A 25,423-nucleotide genomic window follows, 5' to 3' on the forward strand; every position below is an offset into this window, starting at 1 on the left:
ACTGTTACTGAAAAGATGGGGTTGCCAGATTCTGTAGATGCTGCCGTGGGATACCTTAGACCAGACATTTCAAGTAACTTCCATAATATGAATCTGACCCTCACTACCCCAACAGAAGTAATGTTCATCTTGGCCCGCCCCATTAGCTGTGCCGTCTAACGCACTGCTAGTCACTGCCAGTCCCTGGCACGAATCTGCCCGATGGATTAGTGTCAAAGTCCGGTATGCCGGCCAGTCTATGGATGGTTTTTAAGGCAGTTTTCCATCTGCCTCAGCGAATGCGGGCTGGTTCCCCTTATTCTGATTCAGTTACGCTATGTCAGCGATTGCTGTGCAAAAATTTTCTCCGCGTATGTGTACACCATATTTAGTCTACCACAAAAACATAAAACATTGGGGCTACACTCTGGTGTGAAGCGTTACTAGGGAAGGGGGTCCACTGGGGGACGAACCGCACAATAACTCTGGGTTTGGTGTGGGGCGGTAGTTCGGTGAGTGGACTGCTGTCGCCTGTTGTTGAGTTGTAAACCACTGAGGGCTATGGCATGGATAAAGCCTCTCCATCATTTCTAGGTTCCCAGTTCCACACAATACAATACGATACAACGTCCATCATAAAATCCTTAAAATCAAAAACATCTGGTAAGTATGATGAAATATCAACACAGTTAATTAAAGGATGTGATTCTGAGTTAAGTAACATATTAAGCTATATGTGTAACCAATCATTTATCAGTGGAATCTTATCACAAATAACATACTGTCATTGTTGCAGTTCAGATTTCTAAAGGGTTCTGATATTGAGAAGGCTATCTTCACTTACAGTGAAAATGTACTTAATTCATTAGACAAAAAATTGCAAGTAACTGGTATATTTTGTGATCTGTCAGAGGCATTGGACTGTGTAAATCACAATATCCTTTTAAGTAAATTACAGTATTATGGTGTAACAGGAAACGCTGCAAAATGGTTCAAATCTAATATCTCTGGCAGGAAACAAAGGGTGTTATTAAGAAAGAAACATGTATTGAGCTATTAGGCATCAGCCAACTGGGAACTAATTACATGTGGGGTCCCACAAGGTTCCATCTTAGGGTCCTTACTTTTTCTTCTGTATATCAATGGCCTTTCATCAGTAACATTACCAGATGCCAAGTTCATTTTGTTTGCCGATGATACAAACATCGAAATAAATAGCAAATCAAGTGTAGTCTTAGAAAGACCGGCTAATAAAATATTTGTGGACATTAATCACTGGTTCCTAGCCAATTCTTTGTCACTAAACTTTGAAAAAAACACACTAAATGCAGTTCAGAACTTGTAAGGAGTGTCCCACGAGTATATGCCTAACAGTTGATGACAAGCAGATAGAAGAAGTGGACAGTGTTAAATTCTTAGGATTACAACTTGATAATAATTTCAACTGGGAGGAGCACACTTCAGAACCGCAGAAGTGTCTAACCAAATCTCCATTTTCAATGCGAATTCTGTCAGACATAGGAGATATAAAAATGAAAAACCTGGCATACTATGACTACTTTCACTCCATCATGTCATGGGGATTATTTTTTGGGGTAATTCATCAAGCCAAGCTAAAGCGACGTGCAATAAGAGTTATATGTGGTATGAACTCAAGAACATCCTGTAGAGGCCTGTTTAGGGAACTAGGGATACTAACTACTGCTTCCCAATATATTTATTCATTAATGAAATTTGTCATTAAAAATATATCACTTTTTCAAAAAAACAGCGCAGTTAATGGAATCAATTCTAGAAATAAGAATAAACTTCACAAGGATTTGACGTCACTTACTCTTGTAAAAAATTGTGTGCCTTATTCAGGAACACACATTTCCAATAACTTGCCAACAGCCATAAAAAACATAACAACCAATGAAATTCAGTTTAAGAGAAGCCTAAAGGATTTATTGGTGGCCAACTCCTCCTACTCCATTGATGAATTTCTCAGTCGAACCAACAGATTTTTGTGTGTGTTACAATCAAACTTCTGCACAATTTCAGTGCAATAATGTGTTCACTGTAAATAAGTACTGTAGTAGTTATGTGTTTATTACCTTATAAATAAAATAAACTTTTTTTAAAAATTTTAAATTCTGTGTATTAATGTGACCTTAGTAAATGAGTGTTGTAAAATGATCCTTTTATATAGTGTACATTAAAAAAATGACAATCATTCCACTTGGGACCTTTGGAAGGTACATTAGCTTATGTGTTTTAGTTGTAAATACTGTATTTGTCATGTATTATTGTTTGTCTGACATGTTCTACATCCTGGAGGACCTCCTGATTACGAATCAAAAGGAATGACAGTAAATCTAATCTAATGTCTTATACTACATTACGTTATTTTGTGAAGTTTATCTATTGTGCAGGATGAAGCAGGTGATTTTTTGTAGGTGATTATTATCATTATTATTATTATTATTATTATTATTATTATTATTATTATTCTTTCTTTTCTCAGACGTTATGTCTGGTCAAAAATGGAAACTGATGCGGACCTTGGTCAAGCTTCACTTCCTTTTAACTGTACAGTATATGTTACATTGCATTTAGGAACTTTCGGGTAATTGAACATGTATCAATAATTACAGATTTCTGTAGTTGTATATATATGTTTGGATGTAGCTGTATTGCGTTGATGTACTGGTGGATATTGTGTGGTATGACTCCTGTAGTTGACAGTATAATTGGTATAATGTCAACTTTATCCTGATGCCACACGTCCTTGACTTCCTCAGCCAGTTGGATGTATCTTTCAATTTTTTTCTCCTGTTTTCTTCTGTATATTTGTTGTATTGGGTATGGATATTTCGATTAGTTGTGTTGATTTCTTCTTTTTATTGGTGAGTATGAAGTCATCTTTGTTATGTGGTGGTGTTTTATCTGTTATAATGGTTCTGTTCCAGTATAATTTGTATTCATCATTCTCCAGTACATTTTGTGGTGCATACTAGTATGTGGGAACATGTTGTTTTATTAGTTTATGTTGTATGGCAAGTTGTTGATGTATTATTTTTGCTACATTGTCATGTGTTCTGATGTATTCTGTATTTGCTAGTATTGTACATCCACTTGTGATGTGATCTACTGTTTCTATTTGTTGTTTGCAAAGTCTGCATTTATCTGTTGTGGTATTGGGATCTTTAATAATATGCTTGCTGTAATATCTGGTGTTTATTGTTTGATCCTGTATTGCAATCATGAATCCGTCCATCTCACTGTATATATTGCCTTTTCTTAGCCATGTGTTGGATGCGTCTTGATCGATGTGTGGCTGTGTTAGATGATACAGGTGCTTGCCATGTAGTGTTTTCTTTTTCCAATTTACTTTCTTCGTATCTGTTGATGTTATGTGATCCAAAGGGTTGTAGGAGTGGTTATGAAATTGCAGTGGTGTAGCCGATGTATTTATATGAGTGATTGCTTTGTGTATTTTGCTAGTTTCTGCTCGTTCTAGAAAGAATTTTCTTAAATTGTCTACCTGTCCATAATGTAGGTTTTTTATGTCGATAAATCCCCTTCCTTCTTCCTTTCTGCTTAATGTGAATCTTTCTGTTGCTGAATGTATGTGATGTATTCTATATTTGTGGCATTGTGATCGTGTAAGTGTATTGAGTGCTTCTAGGTCTGTGTTACTCCATTTCACTATTCCAAACGAGTAGGTCAATATTGGTATAGCATAAGTTTTTATAGCTTTTGTCTTGTTTCTTGCTTTCAATTCTGTTTTCAGTATTTTTGTTAGTCTTTGTCTATATTTTTCTTTTAGTTCTTTTTAATATTTGTATTATCTATTCCTATTTTTTGTCTGTATCCTATATATTTATAGGCATCTGTTTTTTCCATCGCTTCTATGCGGTCGCTGTGGTTATCCAATATGTAATCTTCCTGTTTAGTGTGTTTTCCCTTAACTATGCTATTTTTCTTACATTTGTCTGTTCCAAAAGCCATATTTATGTCATTGCTGAATACTTCTGTTATCTTTAGTAATTGGTTGAGCTGTTGATTTGTTGCTGTCAGTAGATTTAGATCATCCATGTATAGCAAATGTGTGATTTTGTGTTGGTATGTTCCAGTAATATTGTATCCATAATTTGTGTTGTTTAGCTTGTTGGATAGTGGGTTCAGAGCAAGGCAGAAACAGAAAGGACTTAATGAGTCTCCTTGGTATATTCCACGCTTAATCTGTATTGGCTGTGATGTGATATTATTTGAATTTGTTTGGATATGAAGTGTGGTTTTCCAATTTTTCATTACTATGTCTAGGAACTGTATCAATTTAGGATCTACTTTGTATATTTCCAATATTTGTAGTAACCATGAATGGGGTACACTATCAAAAGCTTTATGGTAATCAATGTATGCGTAGCGTAGCGGCCTTTGTTTAGTTTTAGCTTGATATGTCACTTCTGCATCTATTATCAGTTGCTCTTTACATCCTCGCGCCCCTTTGCAACAGCCTTTTTGTTCTTCATTTATAATTTTGTTCTGTGTTGTATGTGTCATTAATTTCTGTGTAATGACTGAAGTTAATATTTTGTATATTGTTGGTAGGCATGTTATGGGGCGATATTTTGCTGGCTTTGCTGTGTCTGCTTGATCTTTAGTTTTTAGATAGGTTATTCCATGTGTAAGTGTATCAGGGAATGTGTATGGGTCTGCTATGTAACTGTTAAATAATTTAGTCAGATGTGAATGTGTTGAGGTGAACTTCTTTAGCCAGAAATTTGCTATTTTATCTTTTCCACGGGCTTTCCAATTGTGCATAGAATTAATTGCTCGGGTGACTTCATGTTGCAAAATTACCACTTCAGGCATTTGTGGTATCATCTTGTATGTGTCTGTTTCTGCTTGTATCCACAGTGCATGTCTGTTATGTTGTACCGGGTTTGACCATATGTTGCTCCAGAAGTGTTCCATGTCTGTTATGTTTGGTGGATTGTCTATTTTAATGTGTGTGTTATCTATTGTCTTGTAAAATTTCTTTTGGTTTGTGTTGAATGTTTGGTTTTGTTTCCTTCTATTTTTACTTTTTTTGTATCTTCTAAGTCATTTGGCCAATGCTTGTAATTTTTGCTTCTTTCCATCTAATTGCTATATCGGTTCTTGTTGTGTGATTTTACCTAACCTTTTTTGTTTTTTGTCTGATATTTCATTTCTTATAAATTGTGTTAGCTGTCCGGTGTCTTTTCTCAGTTTTTCTATTCTGATCTGTAGCCTGTGTTGCCATGCTGGTTTTGTGGGTTTCTTCTGTGTGTTGGTTGGTTCTGATCTCTGCCTAGTGTGTATATTTAGTGTAGTGAGTGCTCCTATATAAACCAGCAGTTGTAACTCTTCCGTAGTTGTATTTTCATTTATTTTGTTGTGTATGATTGTGTTGATAGTTGTTATTGTTGTTTCGACTTGCGGGTTATTTGGTGGTCTATGCAAGAATGGTCTAATGTCTATGTTTGTGACTTTGTATTCTGTATATGTCAGCTGAAATTTTTCTTCTATATCTAACATGTGTGTCACTTTGTGTTCTATTTGTGCTTGTTCTGGTGGCTGTCTTAAGATTTCGTTTTCCTCTGATTGTTTAATTGATGCGTGGTGTTCTTTATTTGTTTGCTCTGGGATGTTTGAGTCCGTTACTGTATTTTATTCTTCTTCTGATTGCATATTATTTTGTTCCAGTATTTGCTGTACTTGTTGTTTGATGTTTTCTAATTCTGACTGGGGTATCCTGTTATTTTTGATTATTACGTGGATCTGATCAGCTAGTCATTGTTCTGTTAAAAATTTTAATTCTGGGTATCTGGTAATAAATGTTGTGTATACTTGTGATCTGTATCCAGTTGTGTTGGTTCCTAAGTTTGTTGCTTGGTAATAACAGAACATGAGGTGTTGGTTAACTTCATCAGACCATCTCATCCTCTGTCTTTGTTTTCCTTCTAGGGTGGTTGCAGGAAGCATATCCTGTAAAACACCTCTATTTGGATTTAAATCATTTTCCAGTTGGCTAGCAGTGTCATTACCATTGTGGACGGGCATAGGGTTCAAGCGTCATCCCCGACCATGACAGCGCTTGTCCGAGGCTTCATTAGTTCTGTCCTGAACCAACTAATCACACTAAAAGGGTTGTTAGCCCTATTAGTGGTTTGTTCTTTTCGTCGCCTTTTACAACTGGCAGAACAACATACCAGAGGACTATTCTTTTCCCGGGCCTCCGCGGGGATTATTATTATTATTATTATTATTATTATTATTATTATTATTTAAGTATTAAGTATTAATTAGTATTTAAGTATTATTTAGTAGAAACACTGGAACACGTGAGGTAATACTGACCTTACGACTTATCCTAGAAGAAAGATTAAGGAAAGGCAAACCTACGTTTCTAGCATTTGTAGACTTAAAGAAAGCTTTTGACAATGTTGACTGGAATACTCTCTTTCAAACTCTAAAGGTGGCAGGGGCAAAATACAGGGAGCGGCCGGCTATTTACAATTTGTACAGAAACCAGATGGCAGTTATAAGAGTCGAGGGACATGAAAGGGAAGCTGTGGTTGGGAAGGGAGTAAGACAGGGTTGTAGTCTCTCCTCGATGTTATTCAATCTGTATATTGAGCAAGCAGTAAAGGAAACAAAAGAAAAATTCAGAGTAGGTATTAAAATCCATGGAGAAGAAATAAAAACTTTGAGGTTCGCCGATGACATTGTAATTCTGTCAGAGACAGCTAAGGACTTGGAAGAGCAGTTGAATGGAATGGACAGTGTCTTGAAAGGAGGATATAAGTTGAACATCAACAAAAGCAAAACGAGGATAATGGAATGTAGTCGAATTAAGTCGGGTGATGCTGAGGGAATTAGATTAGGAAATGAGACACTTAAAGTAGTAAAGGAGTTTTGCTATTTGGGGAGCAAAGTAACTGATGATGGTCGAAGTAGAGAGGATATAAAATGTAGACTGGCAATGGCAAGGAAAGCGTTTCTGAAGAAGAGAAATTTGTTAACATCGAGTATAGATTTAAGTGTCAGGAAGTCATTTCTGAAAGTATATGTATGGAGTGTAGCCATGTATGGAAGTGAAACATGGATGATAAATAGTTTGGACAAGAAGAGAATAGAAGCTTTCGAAATGTGGTGCTACAGAGGAATGCTGAAGATTAGATGGGTAGACCACATAACTAATGAGGAAGTATTGAATAGGATTGGGGAGAAGAGAAGTTTGTGGCACAACTTGACCAGAAGAAGAGATCGGTTGGTAGGACATGTTCTGAGGCATCAAGGGATCACCAGTTTAGTATTGGAGGGCAGCGTGGAGGGTCAAAATCGTAGAGGGAGACCAAGAGATGAATACACTAAGCAGATTCAGAATGATGTAGGTTGCAGTAGGTACTGGGAGATGAAGAGGCTTGCACAGGATAGAGTATCATGGAGAGCTGCATCAAACCAGTCTCAGGACTGAAGACCACAACAACAACAACAAAAACAAGTATTTAGTGGAGTAATAAGGTGATATTATGAGGATAATAGGTAAAGTTATTATGTTGATACAATGAGGAGATATTAGATGTATTTAATGAAGTATTTATGTATTACTTATGTGATGAGGAGAATGATGTTGGGTAGGGACTGGATAGGGAACATAACTTTTTCTTACCATGGAGAAAGTTTATGAAAGACACATATTGTCAGCACGGTTTGTAGAGCAAGTTGTTTTCGGTCTGAAGTAACAGATGCAAGTAAATACTCAGTTAAATTTATGCAGAAAGGTTGGGTCTATGTGAAGTGTGACACCTTTTGTAATTAGGCAACATGTCAGTAATCTGTGCACTGGAAAGTGATTAAGTGTCTTGTTGGTAATTAATGTGAAGTATGTGACACTTTAAAATAGGAAGTAAGCTGGAGAATGTTTATAGGGAATTAACAACTATACCTATACACCACTACATACTTGTACACTGTTGAAAGATAATGAGAAGTCAGAAATTTTTATTTCTGAACTTATGAAATGTTTTTACTTACACTGAATCATACAAGGTAAGTCAAGAAAACACATCTGAACACTTGTGGGTAGATGTATTCAATATTCAAAAGGCTCTATAAATTGAACTACTTATTGTATCAGACTATATACTTGAGACATATAACTGTTCTGTTACTATTTCTGAAAATCTGATGAATGATAGGAGTTATATAGTTACTTTTCTGAAAATATGATAAGGTATATACTAAGTTTTTGAAACATTTTACCCCAGATGGCAGACTTATAATGAATTTGTTTTGTGCTTGATGTGCACCAAGTGTTACAACCCAATAGTGAATTACTAAAACATGTAATGATCTGCATTTATTTGTACAGAAATTCTAGTTTTTAAGTTTTTAAAGTGTTTCACCACAACCATATCCCACACAATGACTTTTAAATATCTAAGTGGTGTTACATATTTTCTTTGCTGTTTTGTTATTTATGTAAGCAACTATGAGTATGGGAGTGATTCTTGAATGATACTATCAGGTACAAAGACTACTTTGCCATTGAATACTATACCCACACCGCATTAAAAAAAAACTGCATAGCACTATAATTTTTGTAAATACCTTGAAGATACTGTCTGATAACTAGTAATATATGTATACTATTCTTTGTCTTTGAACTACTTGTAAACAGAAGGCACCATGCAATTTTATTTAGATGTCTATGACACAAAACAAGCAAATCCTATTTTCATCGAAGTGCGTAAAAGATATCGGGCGAGTTATTGACATCTGTGGGCACTTGCTTCCCAAAATTTGATACATCATATCATCTGTGTACAGTATATAATTTTGTGTATTACCTTTGTGGACATTGTCCAATTAAATCCGGTTTTAAGTGAATATTCAACCAGAAATGGTATGTAAATTTCAGACAACACCATGATCTGGAGAGGATATTTTCATTTTTATGGTTTCAGTGTTAGTTATATGACATGTTTTATGGACATTTACCATAGTGTTAATAAATATGTTATTTCATTGATGTTATATATTATCCTCACCCACGAGTTGAACCAAACTGATAGTGAACTGGGCTGTGTGTTTAAACACACTACATGGTACCCTCAACTGGACTTGGACTTAAATTGTCATAAAGAACTTTTAGTTAAGTGCTAGATTTTACCATGTGGTATCCCGAATTGAAGCTGTGCCATGTTAGCACACCGGACTTATTTTTGAACTACTATACACATAATCTAGTATCCTGGAACTGAGTAGTGCTTATGTAGCACACAGAACTTTAACAAATGCCTTGACGTTTTAGTAGTGTCTATGCTGCACACAGTATTTCATGAACTACTGACAATGTAAAATAGTACTGTAGCCATGGTAGTGCCAAAAAGGTACAGAGGACTTGTTTCTAAGATATGGTATCGCATTTTTCAGTAGCGAAATTGGTATAGTAATCTACAATAGTGCAAATGATATAGTATTTTACAGTTATGATGAAAGTAACAGAAAAGACTGTTTTCAAAATAGTATTAACATTTCAAAAAATTTAGTAACTTTAGGAAGTCAATTGAATAAGAAAACAAATCATTTATCTTAGAATTTTCTGCATCCAAGTTAAAATTTTCAGATTGCTGAGTGTTAGTTTTAGTCTTGTTACCCCTAATGCATTAATATTTGCTTTACAGTTTTTATCTTAGTGTAAGTATTTTTCTGTAATATTGCTAATTAGTAGTTACACAAAATTCAAATTTATTTATTTACTTTTTTCAAGATGAGTTAGTATTTGCTTTTGCCTAAGGGTTTGCCAAGTATTCTTTTCACTCAAACTTCAAATCAGTTAAGAAGTCATTTTTATGTTTCTCTGGTTTCTTTTTGAAATGCAGATTCTGAAAGCCTTGTTTATCTTGGAATTTTCTCATGAAATATTTCACATATGTGGTTAGCGAACATTGGATTCTGAATTTTATACACTGAAAAATGTTGTTGGAAATATCCTTGGAGCTGTGTCCACTCCTAAAAAATCAAGACCATCAACAGTATGAAGAAATCTTTGTTTATGTGAATATATATTTTCATAATTGTTCTATTGTGATGATGATGATGATGATGATGACAAAAATTGCTGTCCATCTAACACTGGTGGCTCATGCAAAATTTTACCAATGTGCTACAATACTACAAATATAAACAGATTTTTTTTTGACTGTATCGTCATGAAAGGATTGACTTAATACTGTTGTGACATTAGCCTTACATAATGAACTAAGCTCATGTATGATATTTTTATCTACATCTACGTAGATACTCGGCAGTTGACCACATGATGCATGGCAGAGAGTAGCCTTTACCAGTGGTAGTCATTCCCTTTCCTGCTACACTCAAAATATGGCATGGGAGAAATGACTGTCCACCTTTGTGTGGGCCCTAATTTCTCATGTCTTATCTTCTTGGTACTTATATGGAAAGTATACTTGGTGGCAGTAGAATCATTCTGTAGTCAGAGTCAAATACCATTTCTCTAAATTTTCTCAATAGTTTTCTTCAAAAACATCGTCTTCCCATTTGAGTCGCTGAAGTATCTCCATAATACTCGTGTGTTGTTCAAACCAACTGCTAACAAGTCTAGCAACACACCTCTGAACTGCTTCAATGTCTTCCTTTAATATGATCTGCTGCAGATCCAAAATACTCAATCAATATTCGAGAATAGATCACTAGTATCCTATATGACATCTGCTTTACAGGTAACCACAAAACTGGTTATCATCCACCTTCACTACCACAATCCTCACATGCACATTCCATTTCATATTGCTTTGCAACATTACATTCACATGTTTAAATGATTTGACTATGCCAAGTGACACACTACTAATGCTGTTACAGAACATGTTTCTTTCCCTACTCATCCACATTAACTTACATTTTTGTACATGAAGAGCTAGCTGCCATTCATGACAACTAGGAATCTTCAAATAAATTTGTAGTTGAAATATGGACAACAAGCAGCCCTATAATGGAATGATGATAATGAAAATTTGTGCTGGGCTGGGATTTGAACCCTGATTTTCTGCTTATTGCAAGAGGTCATCTTACCATTAAGCTACCCAAGCATGCCTCATGGGCAGACTCGATCTTCTATATGTTGTTAACCATGTGTCTATAACCTACACTAGTACATCCATTATGTCTATTCCCATACAGGGGAGACATTTTAATTGAAAGTCACTTGCCCAGTGTTGGTAGTTAAATAAGATATTGCAGTGCCTGTGTTGTTCAGAAGTACAATGTAGTGGTCTGTCTGACATGTATGTATGTCCAGAGGACCACTGCATCACACCTCTTACGAAAACAAGCAATGCAATATTGTATCTTAAGTAGAAATCTTGTCTAAGGCATCTTGTATCCCATTACAGTCACACAACAGTGAAAAGTTCCTGTACATCACATTATTATCAGTAAATAAACAGATTGCTGCCCACCCTATATGTTTATGATTTCCATTGTTTCTTTTTTGTTAATGCATTGATGTCCTAGATCTTTCACCCCTTCTACCCCATGCATTACTGTTCATGAATAACAAACATGGAAAGCAAATAACACACTGTACACATCACAAACACAAATCCAATGCTCTTCATACACTTTCATACTAAATCTCCTCATATACTCACTTTTTTACCACCACCTACAACCTTTTGACTTACAAGTGTAGTAATCTTAACTAAATTGAATATATTAATTTTACCAAGATAAATTTAACTGTTTAAATGTATTTAAAATTTTATAATTGAAACTTTAACATTATGATGGGGGAAAAGAAGCACAGAGCAGCAAGAATCAAATGTGAGCTGACAAACTGCCAGCTGGTATGCTTGAACAGTGCACCATGGCACTTATATGTCAAGTATTGCTCACAAATCCCTCATACTTTACTCACAAATTATTAGAGAGAACTTTACATTTTTTATGGCCCATGCAGGTGACATATGATAGTAAGTCCAAAGGGGCATCCACCCATTTCTACTCACACAGTTTGATCCAGATTTGTTAGGATTTAAATTTGGAATAGGTGTACCTAACTCTAATTCTTCCTTTCTTCTCCAAAAATCTACTGGAAAAGGGCCTCTTCAGTAGAACATATACTGAATTTACGATATTGCTTTCACAGCACCTTACAGACATCTTCAAAGAAAAATACTGACTTGTTAAGGACATCATGCCCTTAGTGCCACCAGGGATAATGTCACACCAGAGCATGTGCAATCAAAACAGACAGTTTTATTGCTTTTTTGAGTTGAGAATAGTGTGGATGACCATTTCAGCACTTGACACTTGTTTCTGGTTATCATATGGAGAGCACTGCAAAACATTTTTCCGTCCATTTTATTTTCATACCAGCACACATTTTATGAGAAATGGTATAATTTTAGTGCAATGTTTACAGTGAGCTGTAGCATGTTAAAACATGATCACCAGCCACACTGCCATCAGTAGTCAGCAACAAACTGGTGCAGGAAAATCACTAGAGAAATTCATGAAAACTATCAGTTTTGTCATATCTCCACTGCCATAACTTTTTACAGACTTCTTCGAGCATTTTGTATGGGATCACGTCCAAATGATTAGGCTATCACGAGTTCTGTGCTCCTTGTGTTCCAAAATGACTTTCTGAGAATCACAGAACTCAGCTGATGACTGCTTCTCTTGACAGTCTTCTCTCAATGTGTAGAAATTAGGGATTAGGTTGGGTAAGAGGATTGTTGAGGGAGAATTATGGTGAATTAGTGGGGAGTTACTCTTTGTATAACAGTGCAGATGGAGATGACACAGTGATTAACATGTTGAGAATTGATGGAAGAAGTAATTAGTACCTCTGGTGTAGTGTTTTAGGCTGGAAGCAGTAGACTATAGGTGTTGATAAGCAAGAGTGAAAATTTCTTCAGTGGGTTCATAGCAACAAGCCATAATGAGATGTATTGAATGGTTGGACTTACGAGTTTCAGAAGAAAGTAGAAATTGGTGCGCAGGTGGTCTTAGGACTGAGAAATGAGAAATTCCACAGAGTATTTTTTAGAAGCAATTGGAGGCCATGCTACATTTCTTGACTGCAGTCGATGCAGCAAGTCTTGTCTATTGATTACATTACCACCACCAATTATCATCATCATCTGGAATCTGTTGTTTGTACAACAGCTACAAAATTGCACTAATATAAGGCATACCTGGTAGATTTCTACAGCTGTATCTGAAAGAACTTCTCTGTATTCAGTGAGATCAAAATTCTGTAGACACTGTTCATTCTGTAGTGATGTGTTTTCAGTTTGGAATGTTTTGTCTCCACTATACTGTTTCAGATTATGCAGAAGTCTCACAGTATTTGAAAGCCACAAAACCATTATATCAATATCATCATGGCCTTTCTTAGTAACTTTTTCGATGGTGTAGATAGTTGCTGTCAGGAGTAATCGTACTTTCTCATAATCATTTTGACAGTCGGCATGCCTAATGCACATGAACAAAATGTATGCAGGCAATCCTGGCAGTAATGTTACAGCAATATGTTGCTTTAATTCTGCAATTAAAAGAATGTAAAATTCATAAACAATGGAAGTACTTCAATAAAGAGAACACATGAGTGAACATAATGAAAAATTATTCAGGGATATATAGTGACCAAATATCACATGCCTAACAATATGTCTAATATCCTCTTTGTGAAACTCAAAAATTCCTTGGTAATGTCTTTCCTTCTTTCTTATCCCTCTTCTGTTATTCCTTTGACCTTGCCTCTTCACTAGCACTTCCTCTATTGAGTTTTCAGCTGTTTCAGCATTGTTATCTAATTTGCTGGAAAACACTAGGGGAAACAATGTAATATTGTTTCTGAAGCAGTTACACAATCATTATAACAGCACATCTCAAAATATGGAATAATTTTAACATCCTGTTTATTGGTCTTCAAAATATACTTACACCCTGCATCCTTCAGCACTTCAGTTTGCAATTTTAAGCTGTTCTTGCATTGTGAAAGTTCCTCTTTAGCTAAATCTAGTTTCTCTTGAAGAACCTGGAATTTGTACACAACACATTTAGAAATAATTAATATATCCAAAATGTATTTTGCCATTTGCACTGATTGTGGTAAAAGTATAAGGAAGCAAAACTGTATTTGCAGGCAATGGATTGGGAAAAAATAACAAAGAATAATAAATGTGGGATTAATTATAAAACTGCTGGGGAAATGATTGCACTACAAATTGCATCTATTTGCAAACCATTAAAAGAAAAATTCCAGTGATGATGTTAGATGAAAAAGATCTTGCATTTCTCCTTGGACCATACTGATTTTTTCAATAATGATGGATGTGCAGGATTTATGTACAGTTCCTTATTATCTAGTGAGAAGGTATCATGAAAGGTTATCCTCAGGAGTCACATTCTCTGGCCACAAAAAATCATAAGATATATTCATTGTATCTCTGTCAATTAAACCTTATACTTATTTCCTCACAAATCATTTGTAATTATTGGTCCATGTACATTGGGTGAAGTTTAACAAAACACAAGAAACTAAACACAGTTCATCAGCATTCTTAAAATAGGGACTTCATAGTTCAAGGATATATTAAACAGGTTGGGAAGCTACAGAAGATGATCACAGCATTTACAATCTTATAGTCATATCAGGATGGTGAAATCTGTAACTCTGGGTGTACCAAAAGTATCCTGAGAGGAAGCATTCAGTAAGTAATGTAAAGGAGTACAATGCTTTAACATTTCTGGCTCAGTTCTTTACTGCATTATGAGCATGAAATCTGCAGCTAAATGACAGATGCAAAGCTGCCAGGATTTTTCTATGCTGAAACCAGTAGATTGTATACCATAATTAAAGAAATGAAGCAGATGATGCAATACTGGGAGAAACTATACTGCTTTCAGAATAAGATTTTCACTCTGCAGCGGAGTGTGTGCCTGTCAGGAAGTTTCACTATACTGCTTGCATATAGTGTCAATGAACTGCTAACTCATTACAAAAACAGCAATAAATTGGATAATAATATTTTAAAATATAACAACTGGAATTTACATAATTATTCATGGTATCAGCAAAGTTTTCTCAGATGAGCTGCAGCTTGGCACAGGGTAAATGACAGCCAGTTGAGTCTTTGATTAGTACCCAACACAGTCAACATGTCTGCAACACATATCATTGTAAATATAATGCTTTCAATCAAAATTTCCATAATCAATCTAATGTTCATGACAATTTTCGTAACACATGTATATCTTCCAACATGCCTGTGTGAGAAGTGAAATCATTACAGATATGTTGACATTACAACATTTTATTTCTGCGTAAAGAATATTTCATATCAGGTTGCTGTTAACCTAATAAAAATGTACTGGTAATCTAATAACTTACATATTCACACACGCCTTATTGCCACATCCTGCAAAGTAGATGTGAAAGTTAATTTAGCATCAGTTACAGTCAACTCTACTCTTCACGAAAGAATGCCACTGACATAGGAATGAAGGTGAGTGACCATTATGTGGAATCGTGATGAGGTTGGGTGAATGTGCATTGCTGTTGTTCAACTTTTAACATATTGTTTCTCAGCCACTCATGTGCACTAGTCCTGTCCATTATCTTAGTTGCCTCAGCCAGTTTCCAGCTGCAGAGCTTCATGATAAACCAAGTTACTTCTCATACTACAGGAAACAGACTCAGAAGGTGTATGGATTTCAGTTTGAACTTTTCAGTGCTCCAGGAAAGTGTGTTTTTAAGTGCAAGTACATTTCTTAGGTAAGCACAGCCCTTCCATCAGATTGGAGTGACATTAGTTAGCTGGAAAGTAGTGTTTGAGACAGTGAGATCAATGTGGGAACGTTTAGCTTCGATAGAAATTTTTAGAGTAATGTCTTTGTGTGATTCTTTCTCCATTTACATTGACTTTGAACTTCCTTTTTAGTTATTATTGACAACAGCTGCCAGTAGCCAGCTGGAAGTGATGTATTCAACTGACAGCATTTATCATTTTCCAGTCCAGAGCTCATATCTCTGAATCTGTCCTGAAGGTAGTTTGGTAAGTACACGGTTTTCAATTATTGACTCTGGAGTAGTGAGAAGTTCAACCCGCTCTCACAGGTCAAGTCAAGGCTGGCAACCCTTATTTCAACTGACTGGGTAGTGTGGCAGTGCCGAGAAGTTATCCAGTTCTACTAATAATGCTTCGGATTAAATCTACAGAGCAATAAATCACATTATTTGTGTAGCACACTGGTCATTGCTAAGAGTAGTGCATTCCAACAGCTGCCATGGATGGAATTGCATGCAATGCCACAGAAGCTCTGACATATGGACAAAAGGAATGTTTCAAACCCAACATTGCATAGTAATGAATGCAGCCATAAGGGTGATTGTTGTTTTAGTAATATAGTGGGGTTTAATAGCTGTTATTAAAATAGAATTAAAAGTTATGAAAGTAGTGATAAAATTATAATATGGTTTATAGGAAATTAGGAGTAGCATAGTATACAAATACTAGTTTGACAAAGAGAGAATGAAATTTTTCACAGAAAAAAAACAAACATGAAGAAATTAAGACCAAAGATGAGTTGTGTAACAACTGCAGGTGTAAATTGATTCCAATAGAAAATAAACTGTTTTTTTTATTAACAAGAATATGAATTTTATTGGCTGGAAAGACAATTTCTCAGAGTTTTGCTTAATTGAATAATAAAGGTAATTATCTCACGTTAGTGCGTAGGTGCCCACCGAGAGGATACCAGCTTTAATGGTGGTGATGGAAGAAAGTTTCATCACAGGAATCTGGACAAGGGGATGAGGCAGGGAAAAGGTGGAAGCAGAGAACAGAGGTTTGGTAACATCCCTAAAGTGTGTCACTCAGTCACGATGAGAGGGCATTTTGTACTGTTGGTTATTCCTCAATCAAATGTGAATGTAAAGTTTTACAAACACCCTCCAAGGATTTGATTTGAAGAATGAAGTATGTGAAGTGAGAGTTTACTTTCATTCCATGCTAATCTGCAATGACAGAAAAAAACTGCACTGCAAAAGCACTCAGCACAGTCAACTACACAAGAAAAAAAAGAGAAAAAATAAAAAAAAAGAAAGAAGAAAAATGAAATGGACACTTCACTGCTGGGTCACAAGATGAAAGCAACAAACATTTTCCACTAGTACCTGACAGAGAAAGCAGCACGGTATTTGTGCTTAGCCATGAAGTTCAGCATTAAGTAAGGGACTAACTGGAAACATCTAAAAAATTGGCATAATTATGAACTCTTAAAAAGACCACAGAAAACTACAACTGTTATTGCTGATTTGGTCTCAGTCCTCTATGCATTCTCCTATTGTTAAGTTTTGTTACTGAGAAGAAAGCATAGAATAATACATTGTTTCCCCATTACAGCAGTCTGTATTATCACCTCTTCATGCATATGTGTTTCCTCCTAAGACATCCTGTACATGCTATAAGCTGTTTTAATGAAGTTTTTAAACATTAATATGATCTGAATTAATATTCACCAGCTTTTCTGAAGTCACTCTTATAATTTCATGTTGCATAAAAGGGGGGGCTTTTAGTTAAGCTTGGAGATAAAAGCTTGTGCTGATTATCATTCTCCTCTCTGAGTTTCTCATTTTCTTGTTGGAGTTGTTCTCTTTCTGCTTGCCACTTATTTTCTCTTGGTGCAATTCATCTTCCAGCTTCCTACATGAATTTACAGTTCAAAGAGTTAATGATTCCCAGACTTAACTAACAAAAATAAGATATGGTACTGCATTTTTGCACATACCTGTTTATCTTCTTCTGTGCTTCAAATGCCAGTACTAGCTCCACAACCTCATTTATTAAGTGTACATGACTTCCATAGTTGATACTAGCAACATTCTTCAAACCTTCAGTTTGCTTTGCTAGAATACTGTGTAACTGAATGCATTCCTCTCGCCATCTGTCAACTTCAAGTTGCAGCTGATTGTACTGCTCTGAATGAGAACAAATTTATAACACTGTCATAAATAAATGAAATTAATACTAATTCAAGTATAACAAAATAACACCAGTCGTGTAGAAAATCAGATGTTATGCTGTTGAACAGTCACCTGTGAATGTCAAGTTACCATCCCTAGAGTATTTGGAAACACAGACTTAAAATGCACATCAGGAACACATTCTCAAACATTATATCTATTATATTTGTTTTAGTGTTATAGCAATTTTATACCTTTAGCATGTAGTATGATAGAATGATTATTTCTGTCTAGAACTGGCAGTATTTGTAAAAATCTGCACTTACAGAAGACCTCAATTATTAGAAAGAGCATCTATGGAGGAAAAAGAAAACTGTTTTTCAGAATGAAAACCATGAACTTGGGCATTTGGGAACAACAGCAACAAGAAAGATCCTTACTATGATGAAGGAACAATTTGATCTTACTTAGCAATTCTTCTCGTCCTGGACCATCATCTAATGTTTGATTAGAACAGCAATCATCGAATGATAGCTGAAGTTTAGTCATATTTGCATGTAATCTTCGATTTTCCACTTCCAGTTGCTGCAACTGAAATTGAAATATAAAAGGTGTCTCAAGAATGATGCCTCAGAGATAACAGATACTTAAAACAGAATTAAACTGACTCAACACTGCTCAGTTTATGTTCCTGGCTCAAAAAAGATTTTTATGTAATGATATCACTTATCATTTTTTATGTACAATTTGAGGTACCTTAATATGCAGTGGTCTTTGTAGTATTGCATACTTGAGATTACATCAGAGTCTGTCACACATCTATAAGTATGAAGAACCTTGTCTCTTAACTGTGTCCACATTGGAGTCTATTTCTCAACAGAGTATTTGTTAAACAAACATGCTGTAAAAATGTCAATTTTCTCTGGTCCTCTTCCCTAACAGTTAGTTGAAAATGGAGCTATTTATACTTTTTAACACTACTGGTGAATGGGGTTGTTCATATTAATAGTTGGGTCTTTTGCAGCTCTGTTTATTTTATAATCAGTTTCATCATACCAATAATAAACACCCACAGCCACTGCACATACCAAATGTTTAACAGTGTCATGTGTAGCCTGCAACATCAAATGTTGCCTAAAGAAATAGTTGTTTTATGTTATGGACTAAAATCTACATCCAAGTTTTATTTCAGTTTCAACACCATGTCTAAATGCCATAATAAACATGTTTAAAATACTCTAATGCTAACTATGAATGAGCACTTTTTAAAAAACAAAAATTATGACATTGTAGCCTTGTTGCCTGGGAGGCCCCATCCAGGAAAGTTCAGCCCCGGGTTGCAAGTCTTATTTCAGGTGACGCAACGTTGGGTGGCTTGCATGTCAGTGGTGGTGGTGGTAGTGGTGGTAGTGGTGGTGGTGGTGGTGGTGACACAACACGGCCGGAAATCGAACCTGGGCCCACTGCATGGCAGGCAAACACATTGCCACTCAGCTAAGCAGGTTCACTACTAATAACAAATCAACATACAGACACTGCAGACCACCATATAGTGCACAGCAGAGGGTACTTTGTGCCACTATTAATCACTTCCTCTCCTGTTTGACTTGCAAATGGAGCAATGAAGAAATGAATATCTAAAGGCCTCCATACAGGCCCTAATTTCTTACATCTTATCTTCATGATCCTTATGTGAAATGCATGTTGGTAGCAGTAGATTCATTATGTAGTCAGCCTCAAATGTTGGTTCTCTAAATTTCAGGAATAATGCCTTGCAGAAAGAGCATTATCTTTCCTCAAGGGATTCTCATTTAAGTTCATAAAGCATCTTCATAACACTTGTGTGCTGATGGTGCCATGTACCCCTCATTCACCTAAAGGGATCAGCAACCCCTCAGACACTGAACCATCATGGGCTTGCATATGTACAAGGTATTGCCTCACTGCATTGAACTGATCACATAAAGGATGACAGACAGCAGGACGAGCACCACCAGAGGTCCTCCACGTCAGGGACCTATTTCCTCAACTGGGTTGTGTGCAGAACTGGATTGGCATGAATTCCTCCAAGTCCCATCTATACAGGACAGTGCAAGCCAACACGATTTGACGGTTCACCACACCAGGGTTCTGGGCCAATTCACACACAAGCTCTAAGCAGCTAATCAGTCAGGGCCTGATCAGAAGCCACCACAGCAGCACTTATAACTTTCCAGTGATATCCTGAGACATACCTGTCAACCAGCTATGTTGAGCACTCAACCTCTGTCATTGGGGACTATCTGTGGCATGGTCTTCATGCCCCACAATGTTTATTCACTGAGTGTTCCAGGTGTGTGCCTGTTAGTGTCAGAGAAGTTGTATTATATTTTATTGAGAAGAGTTTTCCATTGTTATTAAATCTCTCTATTGTGGTTGTAATAGACCCTTGTTCTTGTTTAGCTGTATCTTACTATTTCTTATCAAGCATCTACCCATGGGACAAATTGCAGATTGAATATATTGGTAACAAATCCAGCTGCCCACTCTGAACTACTTCATGTCTTCCTTTAATCCAACCTGATGGGGATGCCATATACTTGAATGAATGAATAGCACTAGCATTCTATACACCATCTCCTTTATGGCTGAGCTACACTTTGCCAAAATTCTTCAACTAAAATGAAGTCTACCATTCACCTTCCCTACTGCCATTCTGAGGTATTCATTCCACTTCATATCTACATCTACATCCAATCATTTGACTTATGTCATACTGCACAACCACAGAAAAAAAAACCTATACAAAGGGTAGAAACTGGCACATCCCCATTATGATTACAAAAGTGGCCTCCTGCTGCTGCTCATTTGATACAGAAGTCTTATGATAACACAGCTATAAAACATTCTCATAAAAATTGGAGTATGCCATGCTGAAACTTTTGCTTCCACTGATAGAAATACGTTGCACAGAAGCTCGCTAAAAAGTGTATAATCAACTGTTTGAAATATTTCTCAATAATAGTTGAAAAGAGGATCCAAGTTTGTACCATTTATCCATCTTATTTGCTAAGTGAATAACAATTTCTGATAATTAGACAAAGTTAATTAGCAACAGTTAGAAAAAGTACCCTTTTAAGAATGTGTCATTTGCAGCCTGTCTAAGTTTTCTGATTTATCATGGTATAGTTCTCTAACTGGATTCTTTCATGTCATGGTATAGTCCTCTAAATATATGTTTACATTAAGAATATCCCTCCTAACAAAACTTTCTTACTACTATATTGAAAGTCATTACTGAATTGAATCTTTACAATAGGAAATGTTCCCATACATCACAGCTATTAACTACAGGCAGTGTAGATAACTGTTATGAGCCTGTAACAAGAGGACTGAGTGGAGAGCAAAAAGTTTCACTTCTTAATCAATACTGGTTCTGTGATACTGATATAGGATAATTGCAGATTAGAAACTGACATTTGTTTTATGTGGGTGACATGAGCTGCATACAATTTAATAAAGTATTGAGGAAGATTAGCTCAACATCCTTCTGGTAATGACAAATCAACCATGTCCTCCTCAACAGTAATATCTCATCATTCACCATAACTGATTTAGGAAAAATAAAAAACATGTGTTTGAAACCTGGGAAAAATAGGCAACTTTATCTCCACAAGAAATTAAGACCTGCCATGCAAGTGCATGAGGTCGGGCTTGCTGATCACAGCTTACTGTAATTGTGATAGTGCTGTAGGTTAACATCAACAGTGATCTGATAAACAATTAACCATTATGATAAAATTCTATTGACCTCACCATAACATCAAATGGTGTAAAATCATCAAGCCCTTGGGCCAAGTACTCCTCTGCCATTGTCAAGTGGTGACTATCTTTTGGTTGCTGCCATCATACTTATACAGCAGTGCTTCCTTCTTTGTTGTCACTGGTGTTTGCTCCACTGCCATATAGTGTAATACTTTCATTGCACACCCACAGCACCCACTTCAATTTTCTGATGGTAGGGTCCCAAGGCTTGCTTAACTATAGGCCATCAACTTCATTGAGAGTGTTGTTACAAATTTTTATCTCTATTGCTTTTTTAATTATGATATCCTAGAATTAACACATCTGTGTAATAACTGATGTCTTTTTGAATGAAATGTGATGTCTGTTTTCCAGAGCATGCTCTGCTACCCTTGATCACTCAGTGTAACAAAAGTGAAAGTATCTTGTGTTCTACTCAGCACTGTTCATTAGTATGCACAGTCTGTCCAACATAAAAATATCCACACCCACACAGTATTTTATGTACTACTGGCATTCAAACACCTATACCATCTTTCAAAGGACTGATGAGTTGTGAAACTTTTGTTGGAGCCCTGATGACCGAATCTATTTCATGCCTTCTTTAGGAAATGGCTGATCTTTCCCATTATTGAGCCATAGAATGGAAAAAACACAAGCTTATATTTCTTCTCGTGGCCCTTCTGCTTCTATGTTTCTGGGATGATGGCTTTTGAAATCTTGCGATTGTTGTAGCTGTTTTCCTTGAATACTTTCTGTAAGTGACTCAGTTCCTTTGGCAACCTTCCAGTGTATGAGAGAGCTTTCTATTGATGCACCAAGGTCCTAAGAACAAAACATTTCTGTGACAGATCGTGATAGCTGTTAGCTTGCAGATCCTGATGTGTGTGGGTGGATTTCCAGTAAACACTGTGACTGAGACACACATTGCCTTACAGCAGATGAGGACATCAAGGAACAGCAAGGCACTATAGGTCTCCACCTCAATTGTGAACTTTATATTGTCATGGATATTGTTGATGTGATCCAAGAATTACCCCAGTTTTTTCACATCAATGACACCAGATGATGAATGTGTCATTGATGTAATGATAAAAGCAATCAGACTTTGCAGGAGGCATGTCCAGCATGATGTTCTCCATAAACAAGTTGGGTATAACTAGAGCTAATGGACTTTCCAATGTGAGGCCGTCCATCTGATTTTGTATGATGGAGAATATAGAATGTTTTAATCAGACAAATGCTTTTCACTGGATGTGGCTCCTGCAAAGCCTAGTTGCTTTTATCATTAAATTGACAATACATTCATCATCTGGTCTCATGAATGTAAAAAGCTTGGGGAATTCTTGGACCACATCAACAATATCCATGACAACATCAAATTCACAATGGAGGTAGAGACTGGTAGTGCCTTGCACTTCCTTGACGTCCTCATCTGCCATAAAGCAATTTGTGTGTCAGCCACAGTGTTTACTGGAAACCCACCCACACATACTGCAGATACCTGCACATTAACAGCTATCACTATCTGTCACAAAAATATTCTGTTCTGAGGATCTTAGTGCATTGTGTGGAAGGTGTCTCAGATGCTGAAAACCTGCTGAAGGAACTGAGCCACATACAGAAAGTATTCAAGGAAAACAGATACACTAGTTACCAGATTTCACAAACCACCTTCCTGAAAACACAGGAGCAGAAGGACCCTGAATAAAACTCAATGAAGCTTATGTTTTTTTCCGTTCTGTGGCTCATTAATCAGAAATATTAGCCACTTCTTAAAGGGGTATGAAACAGTTTCAGTCTACAGGCCTCCAACAAAAATTTGACAACTCACGAGACCTGTAAAAGTGATGTAGGCCTCAGAATGCCAGGAGTATATAAAATACTGTGTGAGCATTGACAGTTTTCTGTCAGACAGAACACGAGAGATGCTTTCCCCTGTCATGTCATAAGAAATCAGTGATAGTAGAGCATGCTCTAGAATATTCACATTATACTGCATTCAAAGAGACATCATTTATTACATGGACTAGTTGCTTCTGGGATAGCATAATTAAAGAAGTGATAGATAAAAGTTTGTGAAAACACCCTCAGCAAAGGTGGTAGCCTACCATTGAGCAAGGATTGTAACACAGCCATCAGAAAGCTGAAGCAGGTGCAGCAGGGGCGCAATGCAAACATTACCCTATATGGTGCTGGAGTGAGCACCAGTGACGTCATGTAAGGCAGTGCAGCAGTAAAGGATGTTAGCGGCAACCAAAAGACAGTCGCTACTTGACAGTTGCCAAGGAGTACTTGACTGAAAGCATGTGAGTTTTAAACCAGTTGCTGCAGCTGGAAGTTCAAGAGAGTTTTAGTGGTACATATCACTGCAAAACCATGCATTAATATAAATCCTCCATAATATTTTAAATGACTCCACATCGTACTTAATCAACATGGAATGAGGTTCAGAAATGTTATATTTATGTATGGCCAACTTCACTGATTTGTACATCACTAAAACTAACTGACTTACAGCTAAGATCTTCCCAATTTCATATTCAAAAAAGATAAAAGGAGCACTAACAACTAGCCTCATGTTAGCACTTTGCCGTCCTCATATCTCGTACAAATATATACACTTGGCGCCGGCAGCACTAATTCAGATTACTTGGCTTGTCACTGGCCACTTGTCACCTTTCCATAGATGACAAGCTTCTAAAACATTAACTTTTGTGAGCTTTAATTTTCCAGAAATCCTCTATTTTGCCATGTCATTCCACAAACTCAAATTTTCTTTTCAAGTAACTTCTTTGCAAGTTCTACACTGTTATAATAATCAGCCATGCAGAAGTGGTGCCACTTTCCCTCAGAAGGTGTCAATAGTTCCATCACTGTTTTTGCTAAAGGCTGTCCAGCACCGGAATATATCTCGAATGAAGAAATGTATCCTGTACTCAAATCACACAGCATCCGAATGAGTATGCTGTATTTCATAATTTTTTATGGATTATAAACTTTAAAATTTAACTGTCCACCCAATGGTGTCATTCCTTCATGAGTTGAGATGTTCTGACTTGGATTAAACATTTCTTCAAACTTTTTGGAAAAATAATCTATTACGAATTGCACTTTGACTAGCCGGTCGGCATTATCCAGTTTACTGTTGCTGTTGGAAAAATGTAAAAATGATAATATTTGTCTGAATCGGTTGTAGGACATCGTTTTGCAAAATATCAGTGTGTCTATCAATGGATTTGTTGACCAATAATAATCAATCCTTGCTGTATTTATAATTCTCATAAGTATAGCAGCCCAAACCAATTTCTATGCTTGGGTCCCATAACGTTGACAAATTTGGCATTTTTTAAATCCAGTTTCCTTCTCTTGCAATTTTGACTATAGTACTTGTTGGATTCGTTGCTCATATATTCAAATAGATCGTTCCCGACATCTGATTCTACGATATCCTCGATGCTCTATGTATTTTTGGGAAATATGTTTGGACCCGAGGATCCTTAAAATTTATTATTGGTCTTTGGTAAATCAAAGTCTGACCCCTGTGCACTGTCTTCTTCATCTGATTCAGCCGAATCAGTTGGAAACCGTAGCCTTCACTGAATTCTTCTTGGACGTATTTTACTATCTTCCTACGATTCTGCT

General features: G+C 36.3%; 1 protein-coding gene across 1 annotated transcript in view; it reads right to left on the reverse strand.

Moving 5' to 3' along the window:
• The window catches only part of LOC126471265 (unconventional myosin-Va-like), a 163,186-nt gene that overhangs the window by 116,918 nt on the left and 20,845 nt on the right, over positions 1-25,423 (reverse strand). Inside the window, exons 2-5 of the mRNA XM_050099383.1 lie at positions 18,463-18,586; positions 17,821-18,010; positions 15,176-15,297; positions 13,221-13,570 (exon numbers count right to left, since the gene is read on the reverse strand). Of these exons, the coding sequence (XP_049955340.1) occupies positions 13,221-13,570; positions 15,176-15,297; positions 17,821-18,010; positions 18,463-18,586 (786 nt within the window). The remainder of the gene's footprint in view (positions 1-13,220; positions 13,571-15,175; positions 15,298-17,820; positions 18,011-18,462; positions 18,587-25,423) is intronic.

The sequence above is a fragment of the Schistocerca serialis genome, chromosome 3, assembly GCF_023864345.2.
Source record: "Schistocerca serialis cubense isolate TAMUIC-IGC-003099 chromosome 3, iqSchSeri2.2, whole genome shotgun sequence".
In the NCBI taxonomy this organism is placed as follows: domain Eukaryota; kingdom Metazoa; phylum Arthropoda; class Insecta; order Orthoptera; family Acrididae; genus Schistocerca; species Schistocerca serialis.